This window comes from Mus pahari, chromosome 15 (assembly GCF_900095145.1).
Source record: "Mus pahari chromosome 15, PAHARI_EIJ_v1.1, whole genome shotgun sequence".
Lineage (NCBI taxonomy): Eukaryota > Metazoa > Chordata > Mammalia > Rodentia > Muridae > Mus > Mus pahari.
The window spans coordinates 38,656,430-38,681,538 of record NC_034604.1 but is presented as its reverse complement, the minus strand read 5'-3'; the positions used below and the strand labels follow the sequence as shown (position 1 = coordinate 38,681,538).

General features: G+C 36.5%; 1 protein-coding gene across 2 annotated transcripts; it reads left to right on the top strand.

The window, feature by feature from the left end:
* The first annotated feature begins 2,820 nt into the window (after nucleotides 1-2,820).
* C15H5orf46 (chromosome 15 C5orf46 homolog) lies at nucleotides 2,821-17,476 on the top strand. 2 transcript variants are annotated; one of them, XM_021215079.1, is made up of 4 exons: nucleotides 2,821-2,920; nucleotides 9,887-10,040; nucleotides 13,388-13,446; nucleotides 17,060-17,476. In XM_021215079.1, the coding sequence occupies exons 1-3, from the start codon at nucleotides 2,851-2,853 to the stop codon at nucleotides 13,443-13,445; spliced, it is 282 nt and encodes a 93-aa protein (XP_021070738.1). In that variant the 5' UTR covers nucleotides 2,821-2,850; the 3' UTR covers nucleotide 13,446; nucleotides 17,060-17,476. The 2 variants fall into 2 exon arrangements, with proteins under 2 accessions (XP_021070738.1, XP_021070739.1); XM_021215080.1 differs by having other exon boundaries at nucleotides 2,832-2,920; nucleotides 13,391-13,446; nucleotides 17,060-17,080.
* The last annotated feature ends 7,633 nt before the right edge of the window (nucleotides 17,477-25,109 follow it).

Below are 25,109 nucleotides of genomic sequence, written 5' to 3'. Positions count from 1 at the left end.
TATACTTTTTGACAATTTTTAGATAACTTTAGATAATTTAGCAGAAGATATGTTGATAGAGATAGATAGATAGATAGATAGATAGATAGATAGATAGATAGATAGATAGATAGATAGATTCACAGGATGTATGAAGAGAGAACAATTAAAGTCATTAACTAACTCTTGGGCAATGAAATTAAAGGTTCTAAGGACAGTTAAAGAAGAAAGAAGGTCCACCTAGAGTGAGGTACAATGGATTTCATAATAATTACACAGAATGTGGGCATTGGACCCAAGCCCAAGGAAGAAATTGTAATGTTCCAGGGAGAGGAGATGGGGATGTTATTCCAGCAATAAGAAAGAGTATGAACAGAGACAAAGAAAGATGATCTGAGAGAACATGCCCACCTATGAATGAGAAGTCATCTCCAAGCATGGAGAGAGAATCCGGTGCACAAATGGGTGCATAGAACACATTGTTAGCATGGTGTTTTACTTGTTGCTTAATAATTTATGTAGTATCTGTTGATTGACATTGAAACTTTACCTCAAAGATGTACTTCAGTGTTGTAGATAGGTACACATTAGAATTTTTTCCTTATCTGAAAAACCTTTATTTTATACAATGTATATTCTTGGTGACTTTGTAAAGTTTGGTAGAGAAAGAAGTTTATTCTTATCTCTGGGTCTTCTACCATTTGTCTATATGTGCATTTTTGTGTCAGGAGGAAGCTGAATTTATCAGCTCAAAAGCATGTTTTCAAGTCAGATATTATGATACTTCTTGTGATATTCATTCAGCTTAAGAGAAGCTATTTGTAATTGATTGATAGTGGGAAATGGAAAATCAGATTTCTTCAGTGGAGTCACAGTAAGTATATCAACTGTACTCCTAGACAAGCCTCCTTGCCCAGGAGCAGTCAGCCAACAAAAATTGGAGTTCATGCTCGTTTTGTTTGCTTGCTAGTTTGTATTTATTCAAGAAAGAGAAAGAACATGAAGTTGAATGGGCAAGGGTGTGGGGGAGGATCTGGAGTGGAAGAAATAATATGATTAAAATATAACATGAAATTCTTAGAGAATGAACAAAACTACTATTTAAAAATTAGCAATGAATTAAAAATGCTTTCTCAATGCATAGTCTTTTCTGTTTCCCAGCAAATTCTTGCATTTTTTTCTAGTTATGTAAGATCATAGACATTTTGAAGACAATTGCATTGTATCTATAAAGTCTCTTTAACAAATGGTGCTCATAAAAACATGTTTCTACAAACTTAGATCCACATCTCTCATTCTGTGCAGAATACAAAAAAAAGCAATTAAAATGAATCAAGTGCATTAGCCAAAAATCAAAAATGCTGATTCTTTTAGCAGAAAACGGAGGAATTTCACTTGAGGTTGTAGGTAGAGGCAAGGACTTTCTGGACCAGACTTAAATAGTATAGGAAATGTCTCTTTTAAGTATTAGCATATGGGATTACATGAGATTAAAATGTTTCTGCACAGTAAGGAAACTACTATCAACACAAACAGCCAGCCTACACAATGTTAGATACATTTGCCAGCTACAACTCAGACATGAAACTGATATCCAGAATATATAAAGAATTGCAAAAATCACACCTAAATCACAAAGCTGTCATTTAAAACATAGGCTGATGAATAGATAGATCTGAGTAGATGAAACACAAATACCAATGATACGTATTTTAAATATTCAGCATCCTCAACCGTAAGGAAAATGCAAATGTGAACTACGTTGATAGTCTATCTCATCAAAATTAGTTTGCCTATGACCAGGACAACAAATGACAACAGTGACTGATGAGAAAGAGGAATTATTATCCATTGTTGGTGGGAGTGCAAACTAATGCAACCAATATGGAGGTTCCTCAACAAAATGAGAAGTAGAGTTATCATACAGCTTAACTGTACTCTTCTTGGGATATACTCAAAAGAGTGTATGTGCTACCTAGGAAATGAAAATATATTATTAGCCTCCAAGGAAAAGAAATTATATAGTTTCTGCAGTGTTGAAAAAGCTGGAGAATATTGTATTAATAAGGTACTTTAACACAGGGTCCCCAATGAAGGAGATAGAGAAAGTACCCAAGAAGCTGAAGGGGTTTGTAACCCCATGGGAGGAACATTAATATGAAAAAAAAAAAAAACAGTACCTCCAGAGCTCCCAGGGACTAAACCACCAATCAAAGAAAACACATGGTAGGACTCTTGGCTCTAGCTGCATATGTAGCAGAGGATTGCCTAGTCAGTCATCAACGGGAGGAGAGGCCCTTGGTCCTGTGAAGGTTCTATGCTCCAGTATAGGGGAATGCCAGGGCCAGGAATGGGAGTGGGTGGATTGGGGAGCAGGGGGAGGGGGAAGGGGATAGAGGAGTTTTGGAGGGGGAAACTAGCAAAGGGGATAACACTTGAAATGTAAATAAAGAGAATATCTAATAAAAAATTTAAAAAATAAGGTGCTCTAGTCTATAAAGACAAAATCACATGTTCTGCCACATATGCAAACCCTAACTTTTAATGTTTACATGAATGTAAATGAGGAGTTATGAGAGTGCTATCGACTATGGAACTTGATAGGAATGTTATAGGAAAATTGATGGGAGCCTATTAGAAGTAGAACAAGAGAAAATGGAGAATATTGAGAAAAAAATTAAACTCAACTGCTTTGATTTTGAAAGACAGGGCAGAGCTCATTGGTAGAGATGTCAGAGCGAGCCATGTAGATGTCTTGTGCAACTGCCTACATTTCACAGCAGGTGATGTCATCACAACTGTCCTATAAATTGAGCAAACCTTTAGGTGCACCTTGGCAACTTATCTGCACCAATACCCAAGACAACAGGAATGGCTGTCTCAGTTCTCCGCCTGATGGTTGTCCTGGGACTGAGTGCCCTAATCCTGACATGCCAGGCAGGTAAGTGTTTGTGATCACAGCCCAGAAACTTGGCCATAGTTGGTCGTGATGGGTGGAAGCTGGCACTGATCCAGAACACTAAAGGGGAGGGGCATTTGGCGCTGCAGAAAGAACACTGGGCTGGGCTGTTGGAAACACATCTAATACAGAAAGCAGTTTTATTAAGCTTAGTTTTTGTGGTATTCTCCATTCTCAAAAAAATGTATGATATTTGAAGAGTCCTTTCTTATAATTTTAAATGATAAGGTGACACTATTTTATTATATTACATTCTTTGAGAAATGTCTGTGGGGTGTTTTGATGATGATAACTAATAATGTTCAATTTATGATAAAGATCATTAAAGAGAAATGTAGATTAAGGTATGATATTTAATACATGTAGATGTCAAACAAATAAGGGAATGGTCTCACAAATTTATAAAAAATAAAATTAAAGAGACAACAGTTTATAATAGTGCCTGGTTAATAATAATCACCAAAGACTATTAAACACTATTGTTATCGTGCACAATATTTTTTTTTTTAAGTTTGAGGACAGAATTATTAGCGTTTAAGAAAAACACCTCAGGCAGTTTGTACATCTCAGCTGCTTCTTGGCTACAGAAAAATAAGTAATGCTATTTGAGCTATTAGACATGTGGTAGCAGACAGACACATGGCAGGGAGGAGACTTAATATATTAAGAAGGTACTCAGTATCAGAAAACTCTAAAGTGATTCGGGAAGGTGCATGCTTAATGTAGAGATAGAACAAGATGACAAGTTACGCTTTCTGAGTAGTTCAGACAATCTAGCAGACTCACCAAGCTGCCTGGCTGCAACCTAGTAAGCTACTGTGCTAGGGGTGGGAATTCTGGAAGGGAAAGGTACAGAATCTCATTAAGGTGATAGTATTACACCTATCTTTTCGGCATAGCTTAAGGTAAGCTCACCTTCCTTCTTTTGTGAGGGGTAGTACTTTAGCCAGGTGACTAACCTGGCACAAGTGGAATGATAGATCTTCACCGAGCCAGATATCTATTCTCTTCAGCATAGGTGTCTTACATTCACGGGCCTTTATTGCTTTTTTGATACTCTCCACTAACCTTGAAATCATTTAGGGACCATATCAGGTACCAGAGACACCCCTCCCCCAAAACCCCTCTGGAATATTTGGTCTCTGGCAAATACAGGGTTGCTAAGTAATCCAAATACATTTCTTACTTTTAGTGGAGAAAGAACTGAGCATAACTAGGTTTGGAGTTTTTGTCTGTCTGTTTGTTTGTTTTTACCCTAAGCTGCTTAGCCAATTTTTTACCTCCTATTCTCACTATTCACCCTTCATAAGAAGTAAGTTAAATGATTTTATGAAAGTATGGCAATGACCAATCTGACTTCTTATAGTGAAAGATTATGTTGGGCACAGCAGTTTGAGTAGCAGTTCAGTGGGTCTTTCAGAAAGACCCGAACAGGTACTGATGATTTCATAAAAGCTAGGTATATGGAACAAAGGAAGTCCTTGACTATTGCCTTGAAATAGATGTGAAAGAGAAGTAAAGACAAGATATTAGCATTACAAGCTCTAGACAAATAATCAGGAGAAGCCAAAAGAGAGGGTATTTAAAAAATACCCAAATCAAAGCCCACTGGAATATCTTGTTGGGCCCACAAGAGCATGCATACATTAGTCTTGTTTTTCTTTTAAGTATTTCTTTTGGCCTACAGATTGGTCTCAAGAGTGATGAACTCAGGATGCACTTTTCAGGTGTTTCAGTAGCTGTTGGAGTGTATTGAAGCACAGTGTGAGATCCTGCCCAGATGGGTTCTAGAGGGGGGAGACAAAGAAGAAACTTATCTATCACATGATTTTCATTTGAACACAACAATGGTCCCATCTCTCTGGGCTGCAAGTAGAAAGTGCAGTGCCAAATTGAACCAATATCCTGATGTCGTTCATCTTGTGTAGCAATTTTCTTACTAGGACGAAAAGCATGAGTGAGAAATGGCTGCCTAAGCAACACTTTATGTACACTTGAGCTTAATATCAATGAGTGTGATTCCTTGGACAATTAACCAACATACATCTTAGTCTTCAACTGTACTTTCCAGTCAGGTGTTTAAGACCATGCCAATGACCCAAATTAATCATTTTCATTTTGTAACCAAGGTCAGTTGAGGTTCTGATCCTCAGTGGTCTCTTGGGATCCAGAGGAACTCCTGTCCTGTCTCCTTTGGCTTTTCTTGTACCATTTGTCTCCTTTTCTGATCAAACATCAAAGGCCTTGCTTGACTATGGCTTCATTTGGAGGCACTAAGGCAGGTTTTTCTTCTGCGTTGATCCTCCTGTTTGTAGACTAGACAGTGGCTATATCACATTCAGTTTTGTCTCCATTGCCTCCCTGAGCAACAGGACAAGTGACTCTTCAGAGCTACAGGACATGTCCTGAGATGTTCCCTGAGAACTAGTATTGTCACTTTATATTTTTCTGTCCACATTATTATCGGCCTCCACATTAGGTGGTTGAACACTCAGAAGTTCAGTTACACCGGCTTGGTATTTTTAACTACTGTTTAATGTTTAAATAAAACCTAACCCAAAACATGAAATTTATATAAACTTTCATTAAACACATATGATATTTTAAATATATTATACAGTTTAGAAATAATGTTACATGATTATTTTAAGGCAGTAATTATAACATAAGACCAAAAAACAGATTAATAAGAGAACCCCATTGATTTAAATAAAAGTTAGACATCAACATATTGAAATTTGGTGTGTGTGTGTGTGTGTGTGTGTGTGTGTGTGTGTGTGTGTGTGTGTGTGTATTTTAAGTCTGATCCTTTCCACACTCTATATAATTTACCCAGACCTCCATAACTTCCTTAATCTTTCTGGTTTTCTTTCCCATTCTGAAATCATGTATAAACTTAATAGGCTCTCATAATAATCCTTCTAAATAAGCATCCTATTTTCTCATTGTCCTTGCTTGGTATAGATTAGTAAACTAAGCTTTCAGAGGGCAAGCATTTTTTGTACAGGCATAAGTGAAAATGTCTCTAATTGTGAACTTTAAGTTCCTGGATTATTTCCACTGCGACTAAGCACATGTTTCATTTGTGTCCCAGGAGGCACATAGAGGACTGAGAGCACATGCAGCATTCTCATTTAGCAATTCAACATTTTGTCTACTGAAGACTGTGAATTCTTGACTTGCCTGTGTTCAGGGTATTGCAGAAAGCAGGATGTGTAGCCACTTGGCACCAGGCACCTTCACGTGCAAACTAGCATAACTCAAGCTCCAGATGTCCAATATGAAACCCAGATGAACAATGCAAAAAAATTATGGAATAGGGCACGCGGGAATGTCTGTGTCAACTCTGCTTCTGAAGTTATCAACAGAGTGATGGGAAGGGTGAGATTTATGTTGTAAAGACAATTGTTGGTTCACCCCATAACCTCTGAAACTGGTTAAATAAGGACAGTTTTAAATGTTAATTTCCTTTCCTATAAAATAACACGATCAGGGGCTAGAGAGATGGCTTAGTGGTTAAGAGCACTGTCTGCTCTCCCAGAAGTCCTGAGTTCAATTCTCAGTGTGATCTAGATCTGATGCTCTCTTCTAGCATATAGGTGTACATGCAGATAGGGCACTTATATACATAATATAAATAAATAAATCTTAAAAAGAAAACATAATTTTGATGTTACCAGATGAAATGAATATACCTTTATAATCACTTTGTACAATGTAGAATACTATATACTTCTTGTATTTACTCAGAATTTTATAGTCACATTCAGTTAAGAAAGTCAGCCGATTATTAAATGTAAATAAAACCTGCTCTTTATTATATTTTAAAAGAGGAAATACTTAATTATGGACATTGTGAGTTGAGATTTCTGGGCATTCTAATAGCATTTTGCATTCTCATAATATTCTAAAATGTTAAAGGAAAATGAAGATACTATAACTGTGCTGCTGTTATTAATAATAGCACTAATAGTGCCATAGGTAAATTGCTATTAACTTACTTTGGGTCTGAATCTCTGAGAGGAGGTATATATACTATGTTTATATATCTATATACACATGAATACATGAGCAATATATATAATACTTTTCATCCTTACAACATTCCAATGAAAAAACTAAAAGACAGTGGTTAAGTATAATTTGTAAAAATACATGACTATTATTTTGCTGAAAAACAAAAGAAAAATAAGATTGTAGAACCTTAACCCATGTTGCACAACACACACCAATGAATATGCATGTGGCCCAAAGACTGAGACTAGCCCCCAGCTTTCCATACCCTAAGCTCTAGCTCCAGGATGTTGAAAAGCTAGTATTTAGTAGGACATTAAGAGTGAGTAAAACTGTTATTGTATTGACAGGGAGGGGCTCATATTTATGTGGGAAAATTTTGCTTTACACGTAGCTGGTAACCTTGGATAACAATGCAATGCAACATCAAGACCATGTGTCCTGGAGTTAGATGGAATTCATACACTAGCTCAGTCACTTTTTTCTGAGTGACTTTAGGTAAATTGTTTAATTTCCCAGAGCATCTCAATTCTCCTCTGGAGACTGTGGCCCCATCTTGGAGGAGGATAAGGATACAGTCTGTGAGGATCTACTATGACAGCACTGCGTGTCAGAAACTCCACAAAAGGAATCTGCTGCTTCTCACAGTCAAAATAAACCCATTCTGGGCACTTTGTTACCTCTATGTGAGAGTCACCATCTTTATTTTAATTCTTAAGTGAAAAAGCTATGTATATACTCCACTCTGAAAGAAATCAAACCAAAGGAAAATGTGTTCTAAATGAGTAACTCAACTGCTAGATAAATAGTTGATTATTGTCTGTTATAATCCTCAGAATAAGCAGTTTGTGAAATATTTCTTTATGCCATAGTAAATTGTAAATGCTTTAAGAATCTAATGACATTTTTACTAATAGTTTATATTTTTGAATATAACTCAGATTACACATTTTTTATTGTTTACCAGCCTGGGAATAGGGGTGACTATACATCATTCAAATGAGGTTACAGCTGAAGTGTTAAGGAGTTGAGACTTTATGAATCAAAACCTGTAGTGAGCATGCAGGATAGATACAGGACACTGTTGTGTGTCTTAAAAAATGTTCTTTATACAAACAATGCTTAGTATTGATCTTAAATTTTACAAACTTTGAGAATGAGGAACAAGATAGATTCTTTAGCTTTTAAAAAAGGAGATCATACCAAATAAATGGACTTTTTAAAAAATTCCTTTTTCTAGCACTTGTAGTTGCTTCAGCAAAAAATAATTTGCCACTGATTTTCTTATACATTTGTGTTTTCAAATAAGCAATGAACTATTGTCAATGTAATTTGATCCTATGTAACATTTATCAGTCTTATCCTAAAAATAATTTGATATTTAACTAAAAATGAACAAGGCATCAAATAATTTTATATAGAGTCTGGCCATACTATAGTTCTGTTAATAAAATGAAAAAGGAAAGGTCCTACCTCATCCTATTATTAGGATTCAGAGAGAAGGCAACACGCTGTAGTTTATGCCACTCTTCAAGGCCTTTTCACCTCATGAAAGTGACCACCATTAACATCCAAGGGACACACTCCATCATGGCTGATGAAGTACTATAGTCATCCTTTGACTTGCTGCTTTCTCTTTCTATTGCACAGCCTTCTGATCCCCAAACATTTCAGTTTCTCCATCCACTAAGATAAAAATTGCATATCTTAAATCATTACTCAGGGAGAAAAGTTATATGGCATTTGTAAAACCATTGTTTGTAAACCAAATAAATGATATAAAAATGACAAAACTATTTATCATTTATCTTCTGTTCGCTATCATAAAAAAGTACAAGTTGCATACTCTTTCTACAAGCAACACAGTTTATCACAGAATACTATAAAAAATCTAGATTTTGATATCAGACAAACATGGTGTTTGATTATATTTCTACATCCTGGTATTTTTTTTCTCAAAGAAGCAGCTTTGAAATCTCTGTCTAACTTTATTTCTTCAACTTTCATTTGGCTTAGTAATTTTCATACCTCATAGAATTGTGATGTTAAAGAAACCCAATATATGTGAACTTTCAGTTAGAGAAATGTGCTCAGGGAAACTACCCAGCAAGATTTTATTTTCTTTATTTCCATTACCACTGGCACAGGAACCACATGGAAACACTCGTGACTTCGAGCATCTATGCTTTCTGTATCTCTAGCCTGGAACTGACATTAGCTACATTGGTTATCTCCTTAACTGTACAGACTAATTGTTGAACCTGTAGATGAGAACCTATCTCCATCCTCTTCAGAGAAGCCTCTACTTGTAGCAGATAGCAATTCACACAGAGACACCCTTTGACTTGTCAACATGCAGAGAACAAGACAGTGGAGTGTTCACCCCTAAACTGGACATTCATATCACATAATTGTTCCCCAAGTTTCAAGGACTTTCATGGAAGAGGAGTTGGAAAGATTGTAAAAAGCCAGGAGTGGTTGATAACATCAGAAAACATTGATTTCATACACACAAAGAAAGATGCACATGAACTCACAAGAGTTGTGACAGCATGCACAAGACCTTTACAATCCCTGCAAAGTAAAATCTCAGCATAGAAGGGAACAGCCTGACATTACACCCAACACTGGCAGAGGAACTCATACCATTTGATGTTTCTGAGAAAAGTCAGTTTTCTTTAACACCTCACTCTAATAGGCTGACTGATGCCAGTATACACCCCAGTCCAAGAACGAGCTGGTAAACAGAAACTGTTTTGAGAATAGCATTAAATGAGATAATGCTGTAAAGACTGGAAGATGTAACTGATGGCATAACTCAGTACCAGGTGAATAGCCAGGAGCTCAAGAGCTCCTATGTGATGAGAAATAGATTTTCCATTCTTGTTGCTAAGAATCACATCTGACTTTTTTCTGTTTATTTTTTATTTACAGATGACAACCCACATGAAAATGACAACCCAGACAGCAAGCCCGATGACTCTAGTAAAAATCCAGAACCAGGCTTCCCCAAATTCTTAAGCATCCTGGGTTCAGAAATCATTGAAAATGCAGTGGACTTCATCCTTCGCTCCATGTCCAGGGGATCGTAAGCACTGAGACAAACTTTGTTTTGCCAGCTTTATTGTAGATAATGATCACACTCCTGAAAACCAGTGAAATGGAGCAAATGCGTTCATTACATTTTTTTTTAAAAGTCCCCCTACCTTAATTTACATTTTATATATGAATGAATTGCCCTAAACTTTTCTGGTATGAGAGTGCTTCGTTGATATCTTTATCATAATGCTTTAAAATCTCAAGGCCATAATAAGAAGGCAGAAGGATGCAGAACCAAAACTTGGAAGACAAACTTTGTTCCTGATGATGAATGTTATGAGTGCTGTGCTTGGTTTTGAGTGTGAGTAGCTCATAGAGGATAGATAATGTCACTGATTATCTCTCACTGGACACGAGCTGCAGAACTCTTAGGATCAGTGTGTTGGCCACCATGAAAGATGATCCAGCCCAGAGTCCTTCTAATGTTCTCAGCCTGCTTTCTAATGCTCCTTGGATTTGACAGAGCTTGGATCTCACATGACCTCTCCTTATTCTTCATACTTCTTTCACTCTGTGCCCCTGAAAGGTGCTGTTTTTAAATTTTTGTATACATAGACACCTAAGCAGAGTTTGAGAAAACTCTGCTTTATTATCTACCAGTTCAAAAGTCGGTGGAGAATTGTTTGAATTAGTCTTCCTACATTCCATAGCATATGTACCAAAAACCAAGGATAAGGACTCACATATTTTAAAAAGCTTTCTGAGTAACCCTGATATGAAAGCCACACCTAACCAGGTGCTCAACTACATAGCTGGGCTCTAAAGTTCTATGAAACCTGAAAATTATGTTCATATTTTAGTTAAATACAGATTTTAGTTAATACATATTTTAGTTAAATACAGATTATCCTGGAGTATCCTTGGCTTCTTATACTCAACTTACAATAAATGAAGATCCATTATAAAGGAGTAATTGAAGTATAAAGGATCATCTAGTAATCTTTGATATGCTTAAATGAATGCATTTGGTTGTATGATGTTCTGCAAATGATTTTTCTCCACACATTGTAAAATAACAAAAATAATTTTATTTTCTTATTACATTTCCCTTTGTGGAAGTTTTATTTGCATCTGTTGCCTTCTCATGATTATTAACAGAAGCAAGAAGGAAAGTAATAAGAAAACTAATAAATAAAACATCCAATGAATGCAAAATAAAAAATAACTAATAATGTCACATGGAAAACATACCAGAGCAAGGAGGCAGAATAATTACTCCTTTGCTCTCTTTCACTAGAGAAGTCCCCTTATACAAAATGTAAAAATATGCCATTGTAAGTTTGCTCTCTGTTCCATTTGGAACCTGTAAGGTCTAAGCTCAGAAATGTTACCTTCTTGTCTATATACTTATCATATGCAGAGCTGATCCTTCTTTGTGCTACTAGAGCTTTGGATGAGGTCAGACCTAAGTGTTGCTTAAGTTCTCCCTTGAACCTGAAATGTTCTACGTACTGCTCATGGCCACAGTTTGGTCCTGTAACTTATCTCTACTCTCCTTCTTAGAAAACCATCTTATCATATTGTTATTATCCTCTCCTTCCTTACTCACTGTCCTCTGTCACTTTGCTTTGAGATTGTGTACTATTACAGCATTATAAAATTGTTTTAAATCATGGCGCTTAATGAACAAAGGAAATCAGATGAATCTCTCTATTCTAATATTCTATCATAGCATCTTTTCTATGGATGTCAGGCAATCAGTAAATATCTTAGAGATTATACCTGAACTCCATGTATTGCAAACTGAATATGGAAAGCTGAAGAGTCTTTGTTTAAAGGCAAAGTATTCCTTGTCCACGAGAATAAGTCTAGATGAGGGTAGAGTCAGGATGTAAAACATCACAAAGTCCATTTACAAAGGAAGACCATGGGTGCTGTTGATGTGCAGCATAAGAAGAAGCTTCCAAAAATGCATTGCTAGGGTTTGATTATGTGAAAAGTTGACTTGAAACTTGTTAAGAACCAGATACAGAGCATAAATTGCTTCTCAACAAATCTTCAGTCTTTAAGGTTAGACAACATGAGCTCATGCAGTGACAATTACAAATGACTAGCAAGATAAATTCTGTGTGAATATTAAAGTCAACTTCCAGAGTATGTGATGGGACTAATACCTATAGCAAAATGTTTGTGGCCGATGTGAACTATATCATAGGTCTTGAAGGACCTAGTGAGATTTGACTCGAAGGGAATGGAAGAACTGTTGGGGAATTCTCAGTGTGAAAAATATGCTTTATTCATCCCAATATATCAGATGCCTGAATAGGGTGTCAGGTTCATAACATGTACTACATACAGATATCCTCTGAAGAAACTGAAGAAACGTGGTTTCTCTCTCCATTTGCTTTTAAGGTTTGTTGGAACAATGGGAGCTGACTTGCCTATTGTTCCAAAACTTCATACATTCAAATGCAAACAGCTGAACTCACACACATACACACATACATGTGTGTGTTTTATATGTGCGTGTATGTGTGCAAATCTACTCATTATCAAAAAAAATTCCCACAAATTTGCTCATTCATTATCATTCCTGAAATCCTTTCATAAATCTTCCCTTCCTTCGAGCAGAACACATGCCTAGGCCTGATGATGAAGGTCCATCCTTGATGAACTTATACTTTCTGTTATATCTACTGTTCCCTCCCACTAGCCACCTAAGCCTGAACCATGGATGGTATTTGTATGAAACCTCAAAGCCTTTGTGTGAGCTTTTTCTTCCTCTGCCAGCAGTGTTTAGTCTGAAACCCATAATTCTTTAATTATTCATCAAACCTAATCACTTCCTAAAATCCAATGTAGAAACAAGCTCCAGAAAGAAGTTATAGACTCTTAGAATTACAAAATCTAGTTTTTTGTTGGCTTGCTTATTTCTTCATTTTTGTATTGTTTTGCAACTTGGAATTCATAGTACTTTGTACTGTCAATGCAAACAGCAGCTCTCATCTTAAAGGGAATAAGAGATAGTTTATTCTTGAGCCATTCTGAGTGAGAACTATAAACTATTGTTAAGATGTTGGGTCTTACTTCGCTGTAATGTAGGAAGATCTGGAGAAGAAAGTTATGCCTCAGCTTTTGTTAGCAGGGTTAGTTTTGAGCACAGCAGCACAGGCCTGTAACCCAGATTACTTGAGATGATGAGGCAGGAGGATCACAAGTATGAAGCCAGCTTATGGAACAAGTGAGACTCCATTTCAAAAAAACCATAAAAAATAAAAATTTTAATTTAAAAAAATTAAGAAAGTAAAGGAAAATTGAGATAGTGTGGTAGGTGAGGTAATATTAACATTCCCGTAAGTCTACCTAACTCTTGCTTACTCTCTTCTCTTTTTCAAGAAGTTTTATGGAAGTTGAAGACGATCCTGGACAGCAACCTTCAAAAGTGTCCTCCTAAGGTGATTTTAACTTAAACTTTACAAGTAAAATAGCATAATAGATACAGAAAACAAGTGTTTGGATAATTGTATTCTTTGATTTGGGGAACTCATGCATAAATATAACCAGACAGGTAAGGTTTCGGTTCCTTCTTTACTCTAACTGTAGTTTCTTAAATTACATTAAATCCCTATATTGCTATCATTTTCTGTGCCAACATCCCAGTAGGCTTCTAAAGGAGGAAGCCACGTGTGAGGAGTGATGAGGTCTGATCTGTGCAACATTCTCCTAGGAACCTGCTGTTAGATTTCTGTCCCTTTGACAAATACCTGACATAATCAGGTTATAAAAAGAAATCATCAATTTTGGATCTCAGTTTTCATGGTTTCGATCTCCAGTGTCCTGGTGTCATTGCTTTAGGCCAATAGTGAAGCGGCACACCATAGCAGAGACTGGAGATCCCCACAGTGTATCACATCAGGGGCCTATGAACCCCTCAACTCATGTCCACAAAGAGAAAGGAACAAACTAAAATCCCATAATCACTTTCCAATCATACCTTTAAGCATGAAGACTTTCCATCTGTCCCTACCCTTCAATTTTTTTTTAACCATCCCAAATATCACTAAGCTAGGAACTAAGTCTTTTACATCTAGACCTTTGATAGAGCATTCCACATCCAAACTCTAGTTTGCTTTGTACAAGTCCACCTATACGATAAGAGGGCAGCACACACCTAAAACAAAATCTAAGGACCAGGCAAACACGCAGTTAGTCAGTAGTAATAGGAAGAGTGGAATTTTCAGAGTTTAACACATGGAGAAAGCACTAAAAATTTCTCTGTCACACACATTTATGGTTTGAATACCAAGAACACCCATTCTTTTCACTCAATAATGTCCTAAGAACTTATGTTGAAATATAAAGACAAACATTTTAGCAATGAAAAAATAGTACCAATACCTGATGTGAAATGAGTTCCTGCTCCATTTTAAATGCTGGATATATAACTAATTTATAGTCTCTGTGAGAGATAAGCATTATTATTTTTAAGTTTCACAAGTGGGGAAATGAAGGTTTGGGAATGTTGTTGATATGGCCATATTAATAAGGAAGGAGGAAAAGGCTAGAACCTGAACCTCATGCCAAGATTCTGTGCCCTATATCTAAGCCATATGTCACTGCTAGAGAGCAGAGAATGACCTAGGAGGAAGCAGCTGCGACTAATGATTAAGCTTTGATGCATGCTAAACTAAAACACTTCCCTCTTGATTAGTTGATGTCTCTTAGGTACACCTCCAGAATCATGACCTTTCCCAACTTCTGTTGCCATCTAGGCTGGGAAAGTTCCTTATATCTGCTGGTTCCATTGCATAATTTGGGTGTGTCCAGCTCAGAAAGCCACTATTATATTACCCCAGAACATAGCTTACTCTTTCATGAGCTTTTAAGGATGGATATAAGGCTTGGGCATTGTAATCAATATATGCCCAAGACACATAATCCTGCCTTGCTCCTAAAGCCAGATAAGCTTCTAAAAACACTGACTTGTGTGTTCATGTTTCCATCTTCTCTTCAGGTAAAAGCTTTCCTCTAGTTTCAAGTGCCCAGATACTTGTCTTCATTCAGGCAGCAACTCCACACATGCAGTCGTTTGTGGTCATATTCCAAATCCTTGCAGGACCAATCTGGGCTTCAGTGTAGGAGGAATAAAGTAGATGAAGTAAAAGGAGGAGTAAAAAAATATCATGATAGCACAAGTTCAACCTGTACCATAGACACCTGCTGTCTGTACCCCCATCAACAGGTAGCCCTGTCTCGCTAAGCCACATTTCTCCCTTTTGCATTGGAAACACTAGAGAAATGTCATGGTTCCTAAGTATAATGGTGAGATTTCTTTTTTTGACTATACACTAAAAAAAAAAAAAGTTGTGAATAGAGAGATTTCTGAGTGAACTCTAGATGCTATCATGATCCAGGAGAAATAATTCAATATGGAGTTGTGAATAAATAAATAAATAAATAAATAAATAAATAAATAAATGAGTTTTGATAAGGAACATCAGTTTAAATGACCACAACATGATCACTAATGGGTAGCACTCAATGGGTAGTTGAGATGTTTTCGTTCTATGGTAATTGACTTGTTTAATCAAAACTAAGTCATAACTTTACAATTAAGTGATTCAGAGCAATGTTTGTTTCTCCAGCTCAGGAAATTTGACAAAACTTCTACTTATGCCTTAAATTAAGATATATAGTCTAATGGGGCTGGAAGGATAGATTAGCAATTTATGAATGCTTACTGCTCTCCAAAGGACCTGTGTTTGGCTCCCAGCTCCCATGTAGGGTCTTTCAAAAGTGACTGATTTCAGCTCCAAGGCAACCAAAACTCTATCCTCCCTGAACACATGCTTCCATATACAGAGAGACTTACACATGTGTATAAGTAATAACATGATGCTTTTAAAAATATACATAATTAAAGATAATTGATAGAGGTGATAAATAGACATCCTATGATTCTCTTAGCAATGTGTTTAACACCATTTCGTATCATTTATTACTGTTTTTCATGAGAATTTGACCCATGCCAGTCATGTGTTCATCATTACTGTCATTGGAAAGCTCATCATCTGGTCTATCTCTGAGCTCAGTGTACCTGGAGAACATGCAGGTCAATGATAGGGACTTATGAGTAAAAGCAACAAGGAGCCCCTGGAGGAGGGGTGATGAGCATGATGGAGTCTTTAGAAAGAAGGTGAACCATACTAAGTCAACACACAGTCTAAGGAGATAAAGAAAGGGCACTATGGAGATCAGAAAAATGATGATGCTCCAGTAACTGAACACCTAAGATCCCTTCACCCTCAGTCCCAGCTCCCCAACACTGATGTGACTTCCAACAGGCTAAGGGTTTCCAAACACCTTAACTGTTGTTGCCCTCCATTAGTTGAAGGCAACTAAATTCAATGTTTTCTCTATCTTTCTTTCCTTATTTCTTTTTTTTTTTTTTTGATCTTAAGTCATTTGACACATTTGTCTTTATACTTTCATTTCTCAAAAAAGCCTGATAAACCTCATTAGATAATTAAGACCTTGAGAAGAAATAGTAGACTAGAATGTCCTTTATTAATTTTGATTTCTATGCACAGTACTCGGATTAAGAAAACATTGTGTGCTTAGATTTACTATGTCCTACCTGAAAATGAGTGAATTAAATAGAATGTTCTGGTACAAATGATGATCAGAATTAAATTTGAGCACACTATTGCATCTCCTTGGGTCAGCTTGCTCTCCTCCAATCATGAGATGGTTGTGACTGCCGTGTCTCTTCCTTCTGCCAAATATCCAAATGATAGTGAAAGTGCTGTCTCTTAACCATTCTTAAGATTGTTCTTCATGCATTCCATTCTCACTCCTGTTGCTGTGTCTTTGTTTCTGTATCCTGATGGGGTTTTTTGGCTCTTTGTTTCTGTTATTTTAGTTAATTATTTCCTCAAACCCATATGGTGGTTGATTTTATTGCAAGTTCTCTCATGCTTCAAAGTGCAGAAGCATTAAAATTTTGATGAAAAAGTAGAAAGACTTAGGTGTACTTGCTAAATCGTTCTCTCTATTTGTGTTTTGAAGGGCACACCCGTTTGGCAACCATGCAGATCAAGGACAGCCAGATCCTGAACATCCAGTTCTGTTTCACAAGTTGTGCAGATCCAAAGACCTCAAGGCAGCTCCCAGCAAGTCACTGGGAATTGAGCCCCAGTTTCAGTCAACTATAATTCAATCGAGCTCTTTGACTTTGCATTCCTCTTTCTGCAAAGTCAGAAAATAAGTATCCTCTTAGAGTTTTAGGATTACACACCTGGCTTCATAGATATTTTTGTGTTTCCTAGGAATTTTCCATGCTGTATTTCATTTTCTAATGAGGGAAAAATGAGATTATATATGACATATGCTTATGTGCAAAAGCTAGGTCAAGGTTTCTTCATGTATGCAATACATACATATTAACAGACTCTAAAAGATAAAATAACATATTTATAATAAAAATGGCAGTATGTAGTAGAGAGAGGACTTAATTCTTATTCCAAAAACTATGTTCTTAATTTCTAAAGCTATGTGAAAACGTTTCAATAGTTTCCAGATTTTTAAAATGTTTTCCATTGGAAAATTTTTGAGTCGTATATCCTGTGTTGCTGAATTAAAAGCTAGACTTCTTATTTTCCTTCAAATGTCTGTCTCTCTTCTGTGGTCACCATTGCTTTTCTGGAATACAGTGTGCTTAAATTGCTGAGTACAGCCCTTTCACACTGGTGTGTCAGGGAACAGAGCAGAGTCCTTAGCAGCAATAGCAACCCACTTGACAGACACATTCCCCAAGAGTGACCTAATGTGTTCAAGAGAAGACTGAAGTCTTGGAGGAAGATGAGCATGGCAGTGCTGGGGTCTTGAAGACCAACCCATTATGCTTCCTCTGTTCAGTTCACCAGAGTTGCTCCTCAGTCCTGTCTTTCTCAAGTACCACTCCTATTTCCAATCTCATCCTGAAAGCCACCAATAACTCTTGCTTTTCTCTCGTGCTTTTTTAATTTATCTGTGATAGGTTTGCATACAGCACAAAGAACTTTTCATGATATTGGTGGATGGAATATTGAACCTAGTAGGAAAAGAAAATGAAATGAGATGAAATGAGGATGTATGTTGCATTTTATGGTGATTTTCAATAGTCTTCCCTTTGTATTTTGATCAATGATGTCAGTTTCAACTATCATATCCTTCTTAACCAAGTTACCTAAATGCATTAAACTCAGCATCTGACAATTAGAAGGCTTCTCTACCAAATGTGATCCTAAAATCTCTTTTCAGAGTTTTTTTTTGGAGATGGTTGACGTTGTTTGTTTATAGTACTGTGGGGTACGAGCATCCCAGAGACTTTCACATGTAGGCAAGTATTTTTTCTACTGAGCTGCAACCTCTATTCTCTCTCTCTCTCTCTCTCTCTCTCTCTCTCTCTCTCTCTCTCTCTCTCTGTGTGTGTGTGTGTGTGTGTGTGTGTGTGTGTGTGTGTGTGTGTACCTCTGTGTCACCCAGAGCCACTGATCATGTGAAGACCAGAGGAGAGCATCCATCGGACTTCTCTATTTTTATCATTCTGCCTTAATTCTTTGAGATGGGGTTTCTCCTTGAATAAGGAATTTGAGTGTGTTGACTGGTTGGCAATCCAAGTAAGCCTCTTGTCTCCATACTCCATAATGCTGGGATTACAGGTCAGGGCAAGAACCTAATACTTATATAGCATATAGCTTGTTACTTGTGTGCTGGGTCCAAACTCAAGTTGCACACCAAACACTCTTAACCACTATGGTATATGCTTAGCCTCTTTTAGACTTTAATTCACAAATTTGTGCATGTGTAGTAATTTACTACAAGTCAATGCAATACCCATGTAAACAATATACTTCTGCCATCCATTTAAATTGATTCTTTCAGGATGGAATAGGAACAGGGTACAATGTCAACACGATTTGGAGAGAGGCTACATAGTTGCTCCTCAAGAACTCCAGTAATTCTCAGTTTTATACAAAACATTTTCTCTTCTCAACTTATGCTGTTATCTTTCCTCAACTCTCAATAAGATCCATATATTCAGGCAGCAAATATATTTATTTTAAAAGCAAAGTTTTCATTCATGTGAATAGTGCTCTTTTTTTTCCTTGTATGAATTTGTGGTCTCACTGAAACTTCATAATCCCTGTGTGATTGAAGAGAGATAGTGAGACTCCCCATGTTCATCAGGGATCGAGTACAGGATAGCAAAAGACAGGGAGAAAAACTGGGTGACCACAAAACAGGCACATGTAAGTGTAAGCATAGCATCTGCAGCTTCCTGTGAACATGTTTTGCAGCACCGTTACTCTGACTTCACAAGTTCCTGCCTTAACTCCACAGCTTGTGGAGTCAGCATTATGCCCTTCATGGAAGTGCTAGGTGGAAGGAAAGCTTCTATTTAAATAGAATTCAAATTGTATCAATTCCTTCCACCACTCTCCATCGTATTTTTCTGGGAAATGCTTGTTTCAGTCACCTCACAGTGGCTAACCCTGCTGGAGATGCCTACTTGCCATACCCTCTCCTATTTCTCATCCCTTTGCTCCTTCTCTGCAGGCACATGGAAGGAGCCTTCAAGCACGAATGTTCTTTTTCACCCTTGAAAGTCCTTTACCCTTATTTAACATATTATCATAAAATAGCACCATGTGGCTTTGCCTTCTTTTCATTAAAGTTTTCTCCAAGATTAGCTTCCCAGAAAGTACATCATAGGTTCTAGTGTTTAAAATCACATCTGCTGGCTAGAATTTCCCATGCCATTTGGGATGTCTCATTTCATTCCATCAAGTCCATCTCTTAACATGATTTTTTTAAACTTGATTTATTTCATTTATTTGTTAGAATGTTGTATTTACACATTTATAAATTCATATATATACACATACATGCATGTCTATCACAATTAATGAAATAAGAGGCCATGAATCTACAAGAAAGCAATAATTACCATATGAGAAGGTTTTGATTCAGAAAAGGGAAGGGGAAATGATGTAAATCTAATATAAGCTGAAAAAATTAAAGAAATAATTTTTATCTCTTTGTTGTTCATCTTCCTAGCTAGGGTTTCTCTGTGTAGTCCTGGCTGCCATGGAACTCACTCTGTGCATCAGGCTGGCTGCAGACTCACAGAGATATTCCTGCTTCTGCCTTCCAAGTGTTGAGATTAAAGGTGTGCACCAATACCACCCAACAAAAAAAGTATTTTTTAAAAAGAAAATAAATAGAATAAATATTTAAAATATTTTTAAAAATAAAAATGTAATCCCATGAGACAGGAATCATGACTCTTTTGTTCAAAGTTCCTTGACCAGGTGTGAGCACCAAAAGCAGACTCTAGTATCAGATAGTTCTTCAGTAAACATTTCTTAAGGAAATATTAAGGAAGAAAATGGAAGCAATGGAAAGTTTACTTAAGGGGAACACATTATGAGTTCAAAGTGAAGATGGCTTCAAGCCCAAGGTTGCTCTCATGTGGCTTAGAGTCTTCACACAATGGCTAAGTGTCTAATCAAGCAGTCACATAACATACAAAATGCCTAACCATGAGGATGATCCTGGCAATGTGAGATATGGAACAGCATCTCTCGTGCTCTGTGGAGAGATGTGGGAGGACTTCTCAAAGGCAGCAATATTGGAGTCATGACCTGACAGAAAGTAAAGAGAAAAAAAAAGGAATGACAATCCCAAACAAGGTAACTGTGGACAACTTACTGAGGACTGGATCTCAGTCAGAATGCCTGTTTGTAACTAGCATCTTCCAGTCGCCATACTTATGAAATAATGAAGGGTCTACATCTACTTCCTTAAAAGGCTCGGTTTTTATTACAGCATCATTTCCAATATGACTTTGACAAGCCCTTAGGAGATTTTCATGAGGGACATTGGAGGTGCTTCCTGGGTAAAGTACCCATTTTCAAAGGTTAATGAATATTGTGAGAAAGACTTGGAAGTATAGCAATTACACTATTGGTTAGAATTGGCACTACTGTTAAAAAGAAGAGTAGATCTACATTTCATGGTGTATAAGAAAGTTTATATGTTTATTGAATCATGACTGATGCAATATACCCATAAAAATTTAAGTATGTCTTTGAGGAATTTTGATAAATGTGTACCCACAAAACTGTCATCTAATAAGATACTGAACATGCTCATTGTATGCAAAAATTTCTCTTGCCATTTGTAATCCATTTGCTTTCACAATAGATTGGCGTGAACCTTCTAGAGTCCAAAGGTTGATGTTAAAGTACTATACATGCAATTCTGTTTCAGGCATTAAGATAAAACTTGACAGCATCTTGGGATGAGTTGGCTTATATGGTTCCTGGGCTGCTAACTTGGGAAGCCCCAATCTGTTAACCCACCTCCACATTCAGATAAAGTGAGAAGGCAGCCATGTAGCTGACTTCTCCTATTGTCAATGCAACTTGCTTGGGAATGTGGGTAGAACATGTATTAACCTAAAGATAAATCACTAGAAACAAAATTGAGAACAATTCATCTCCTATCATTTCTTCAAATAAATTGTCTGGGAGGATATCTAAAGTGTGAGTCATTCAAAGGGCTTTGTCACGTTACTCATTCATTCAGAAATCCCATGGGGTTGTCAGGCTTCATGGACACTGGAAGATGCTATGCTCTCCTCTCTTTGAACTTCTCCAAAGTGAGAGAGAAATTACAATTAATCATTCATGAATGCCTTATTCTGTTTAGAAAAAAAGTGTTCAGAAAGAAAAAAACATTGTTTTTCTTATAACCTATTACAATTGTATCTTGCCAGTACAAGTGATCATGGAGGGTTTTAAAGAAGTAATACTTTTGTTGATATGTACAGGGGAAAAGAAACAACATGGCAAACTGATTAAATATGACAAAATCTCAAAAAGATAAAAAAACAAAACAGACAGAAACAAAGGCACTCAAAGTTGATGGAGTGATAGTTCTAATAGTGCTATGCTTATCCACAGAAGAAAGCCAAAATAACGAAGCTGTGAACAAGAATCAACGAAGTCGAGGAGAAAAGTAATCTTATAGGATCTCACATGTTATCCTAAAAATAATGCTTCCCAGATTTAATAAAAATGTTTAATCATTAAAATTATTAATGCAAACACTGGATTACATTTTAAAATTCCACTTGCTTGATGTAGAGGCCAGAGAAAATTGAAAGGCTGATTCAGGAGCACTTGTAAGGGGTAGACAGACCAGCCGGGCGTGGTGGCACACGCCTTTAATCCCAGCACTCGGGAAGCAGAGGCAGGCGGATTTCTGAGTTCGAGGCCAGCATGGTCTACAAAGTGAGTTCCAGGACTGCCAGGGCTATACAGAGAAACCCTGTCTCAAAAAAAACAAAAAAACAAACAAACAAAAATGAGGTAGACAGACCAAGGCAAATTAGTGTCATTGCAGAGGAGTGATGTGGGAGAGTAAATGAAACTAGGAGCTGACTCTACACAGATATGGCCATGAGTCAGATAGTATCTGTCAGAGAGAGTGAAGTATTGGTAGGCGGCTAACTAATGTCTCAGTATGTATGGTGATGTCATTCAGGGAGATAAAGGACACCAGAAACAAAACTATACAAAGCTTTCCTGGGTTGTTAGAGTAAGAAGTGGCCGTGATTCTGATACTCAACACTTTGTTTCTACTCTTCTACCTGTACAGCCCAAGTTTGTGTTCCCTAAATCTGCTCAAACAGCTTTAGACACACAGATATATGTCATTTCTTTGAAGAAGCCAAGTTCTCTGCATTATGAGAATATTCACTCCATTGATTTCTTTCTAGAGCACTATTTGGCTAATCTGGTCTCTGTAAGATCTCTAGATGAGTGGGGCATGTGAGTTTCACTTGTCATTGTATGTTTAATATCAATTAAAAATACTTCAATCAATATTAATAACCAGTTATTGAATAAAATACATACATAAAGCAACAAACGACCAATAATTGTCATTTTTAGCTACTCAGTAGATATGTTTACAGTTGATTGAGTTACACTCCTGGTTACAGGAATTGCAAAGAATTAACTTTGACATAAGTATCTTAAACTAAGGAGTGTCTATATCTGTGTAGTAAGCAGGCTTTAAAATAATGCCTGAAAAAAAGTTCATAACACTAAGTCCTTCCATAAAGAAATTAGAAAGTTCTCATAGTAGCAACTTAGAAAGTACACCTGAAAGATCTAGAAGAAGAAGAAAAGCAAGCACAGCAGAGAGGAGTAGAAAGCCGAAAATAATCAACATCAGGGCTGAAATCAATCAGTTAGAAACAAGGAAAACAGTACAAAGAATTGATAAAACCAAGAGCTGGTCCTTGGAGAAAATTAGCAAGATAAACTAACCCTTAGCCAAACTAAGCAAAAGACAGAGAGACAGTATACAAATAAACAAAGTCAGAAGAGAAAAGGGAGATATAACAACAGACACTGAAGAAATTCAAAGAATCATTAGGTCTTACTTCAAAAGCCTATATTCCAAAAAATTGAAAAATTGCAAGGAATTGAACAAATTTTAAGACAGATACCACTTACAAAAGTTATATCAAGATCAGGTAAACTATTTAAATAGCCCTGTAACTCCTAAAGAAATAGAAACAGTTATTAAAAGTCTTTTAACCAAAAGGAGCCCAAGGACAGATGGTTTTAGTGCAGAATTCTATCAGACTATCCAAAAAATAAAAAAATAAAAGAAGGAGGAGGAGGAGGAGGAGGAGGAGGAGGAGGAGGAGGAGGAGATAATACCAATACTCCTAAAACTATTCCAAAAAATGAAAACACAAGGTACACTGCCAAACTCATCCTCTAAAGTCACAGTCACCCTGATACTTAAACCACACAAAGACCCAACAAAGAAAGAATTTCAGACCAATTTCACTTATTAATATTGATGAAAAAGTATTCAATAAAATACTTGCAAACTGAATCTAGGAACACATCAAAAACATCATCCTCCATGATCAAATAGGCTGCATCCCAGGGATGCAGCAATGCTTCACTATACAAAAATTCATCAACGTAATCCACCACATAAACAAACTGAAAGAAAAAAAATCACGCAATCATCTCATTAGATGCTGAAAAAAATCTTTGAGAATATTTAACATCCCTTCACATTAAAATGTATTAGAGAGTTCAAAAACACAAGGCCTATACCTAAACATAATCGAAACAATATACAACAAGCTAATAGACAACATCAGGCTAAATGGAGAGAAACTTAAAGCAATGACACTAAAATCAGGGACAAGTCATGGCTTCTCACCCTCTCTCTAGCTATTCAATATAGTACTTGAAGACCTAGCCAGAGCAATAACACAACTAATGGAGATCAAGGGGATAGAAATTGAAAAGGATAAAAAAAGAAAGAAAGAAAGAATGAAAGAAAGAAAGAAAGAAAGAAAGAAAGAAAGAAAGAAAGAAAGAAAGAAAGAAAGAAAGAAAGAAAGGGAAAAAAGAAAGTGAAAAGGAAGTATTGCCATTTGCAGGTATGATAGTATACATAAGCAACCCCCAAAATTTTACTGGAGAACTCTTATAGATGATAAACAATTTCAACAAAATGGCGTGATACAAACTTAACTCAAATAAATCAGTTGCCACACTTTATACAACTGATAACTGGAATGACAAAGAAATTAGGGAAACAACGCTCCTTACAATAGCCATGAGTAATATAAAATATCTTGGTTTAACTCAAACCAAGTAAGTGAAAGATCTGCATAACACGAACAAGTTCCTGAATAAAAAAAATCGAAGAAAACCTCAAAAGTTTAAAAGAGCTCCCATGAAAATGGTTCAGTAGGATTAACGTTGTGAAAATGGCCATCTTACCAAAAGCACTCTACAGATTCAATGCAACCCCATCAAAAATCCAACACAATTTTTATAGCCCTTAAAACAGAAATTTTCAACTTCATAAGGAAAAATAATAAACCCAGAATAAGTAAAACAATTCCCAACAATAAAAGAACTTCTGGAGAAATCACCATCACTGACTTCAAGCTGTGTACTACAAAGCAATAGTGATCAAAACTGAATGGTATTGGTAAAGAAACAGACATGTTGATCAATGGAAT

Excerpts from the sequence above, each read along its gene's own strand:
- C15H5orf46 (XM_021215079.1), top strand. The coding sequence starts at position 2,851 with ATGGCTGTCTCAGTTCTCCGCCTGATGGTTGTCCTGGGACTGAGTGCC. Across the intron at positions 2,921-9,886 it reads AATCCTGACATGCCAGGCAG|ATGACAACCCACATGAAAAT; the intron begins GTAAGTGTTTGT and ends TTTTATTTACAG. Across the intron at positions 10,041-13,387 it reads CGCTCCATGTCCAGGGGATC|AAGTTTTATGGAAGTTGAAG; the intron begins GTAAGCACTGAG and ends CTCTTTTTCAAG.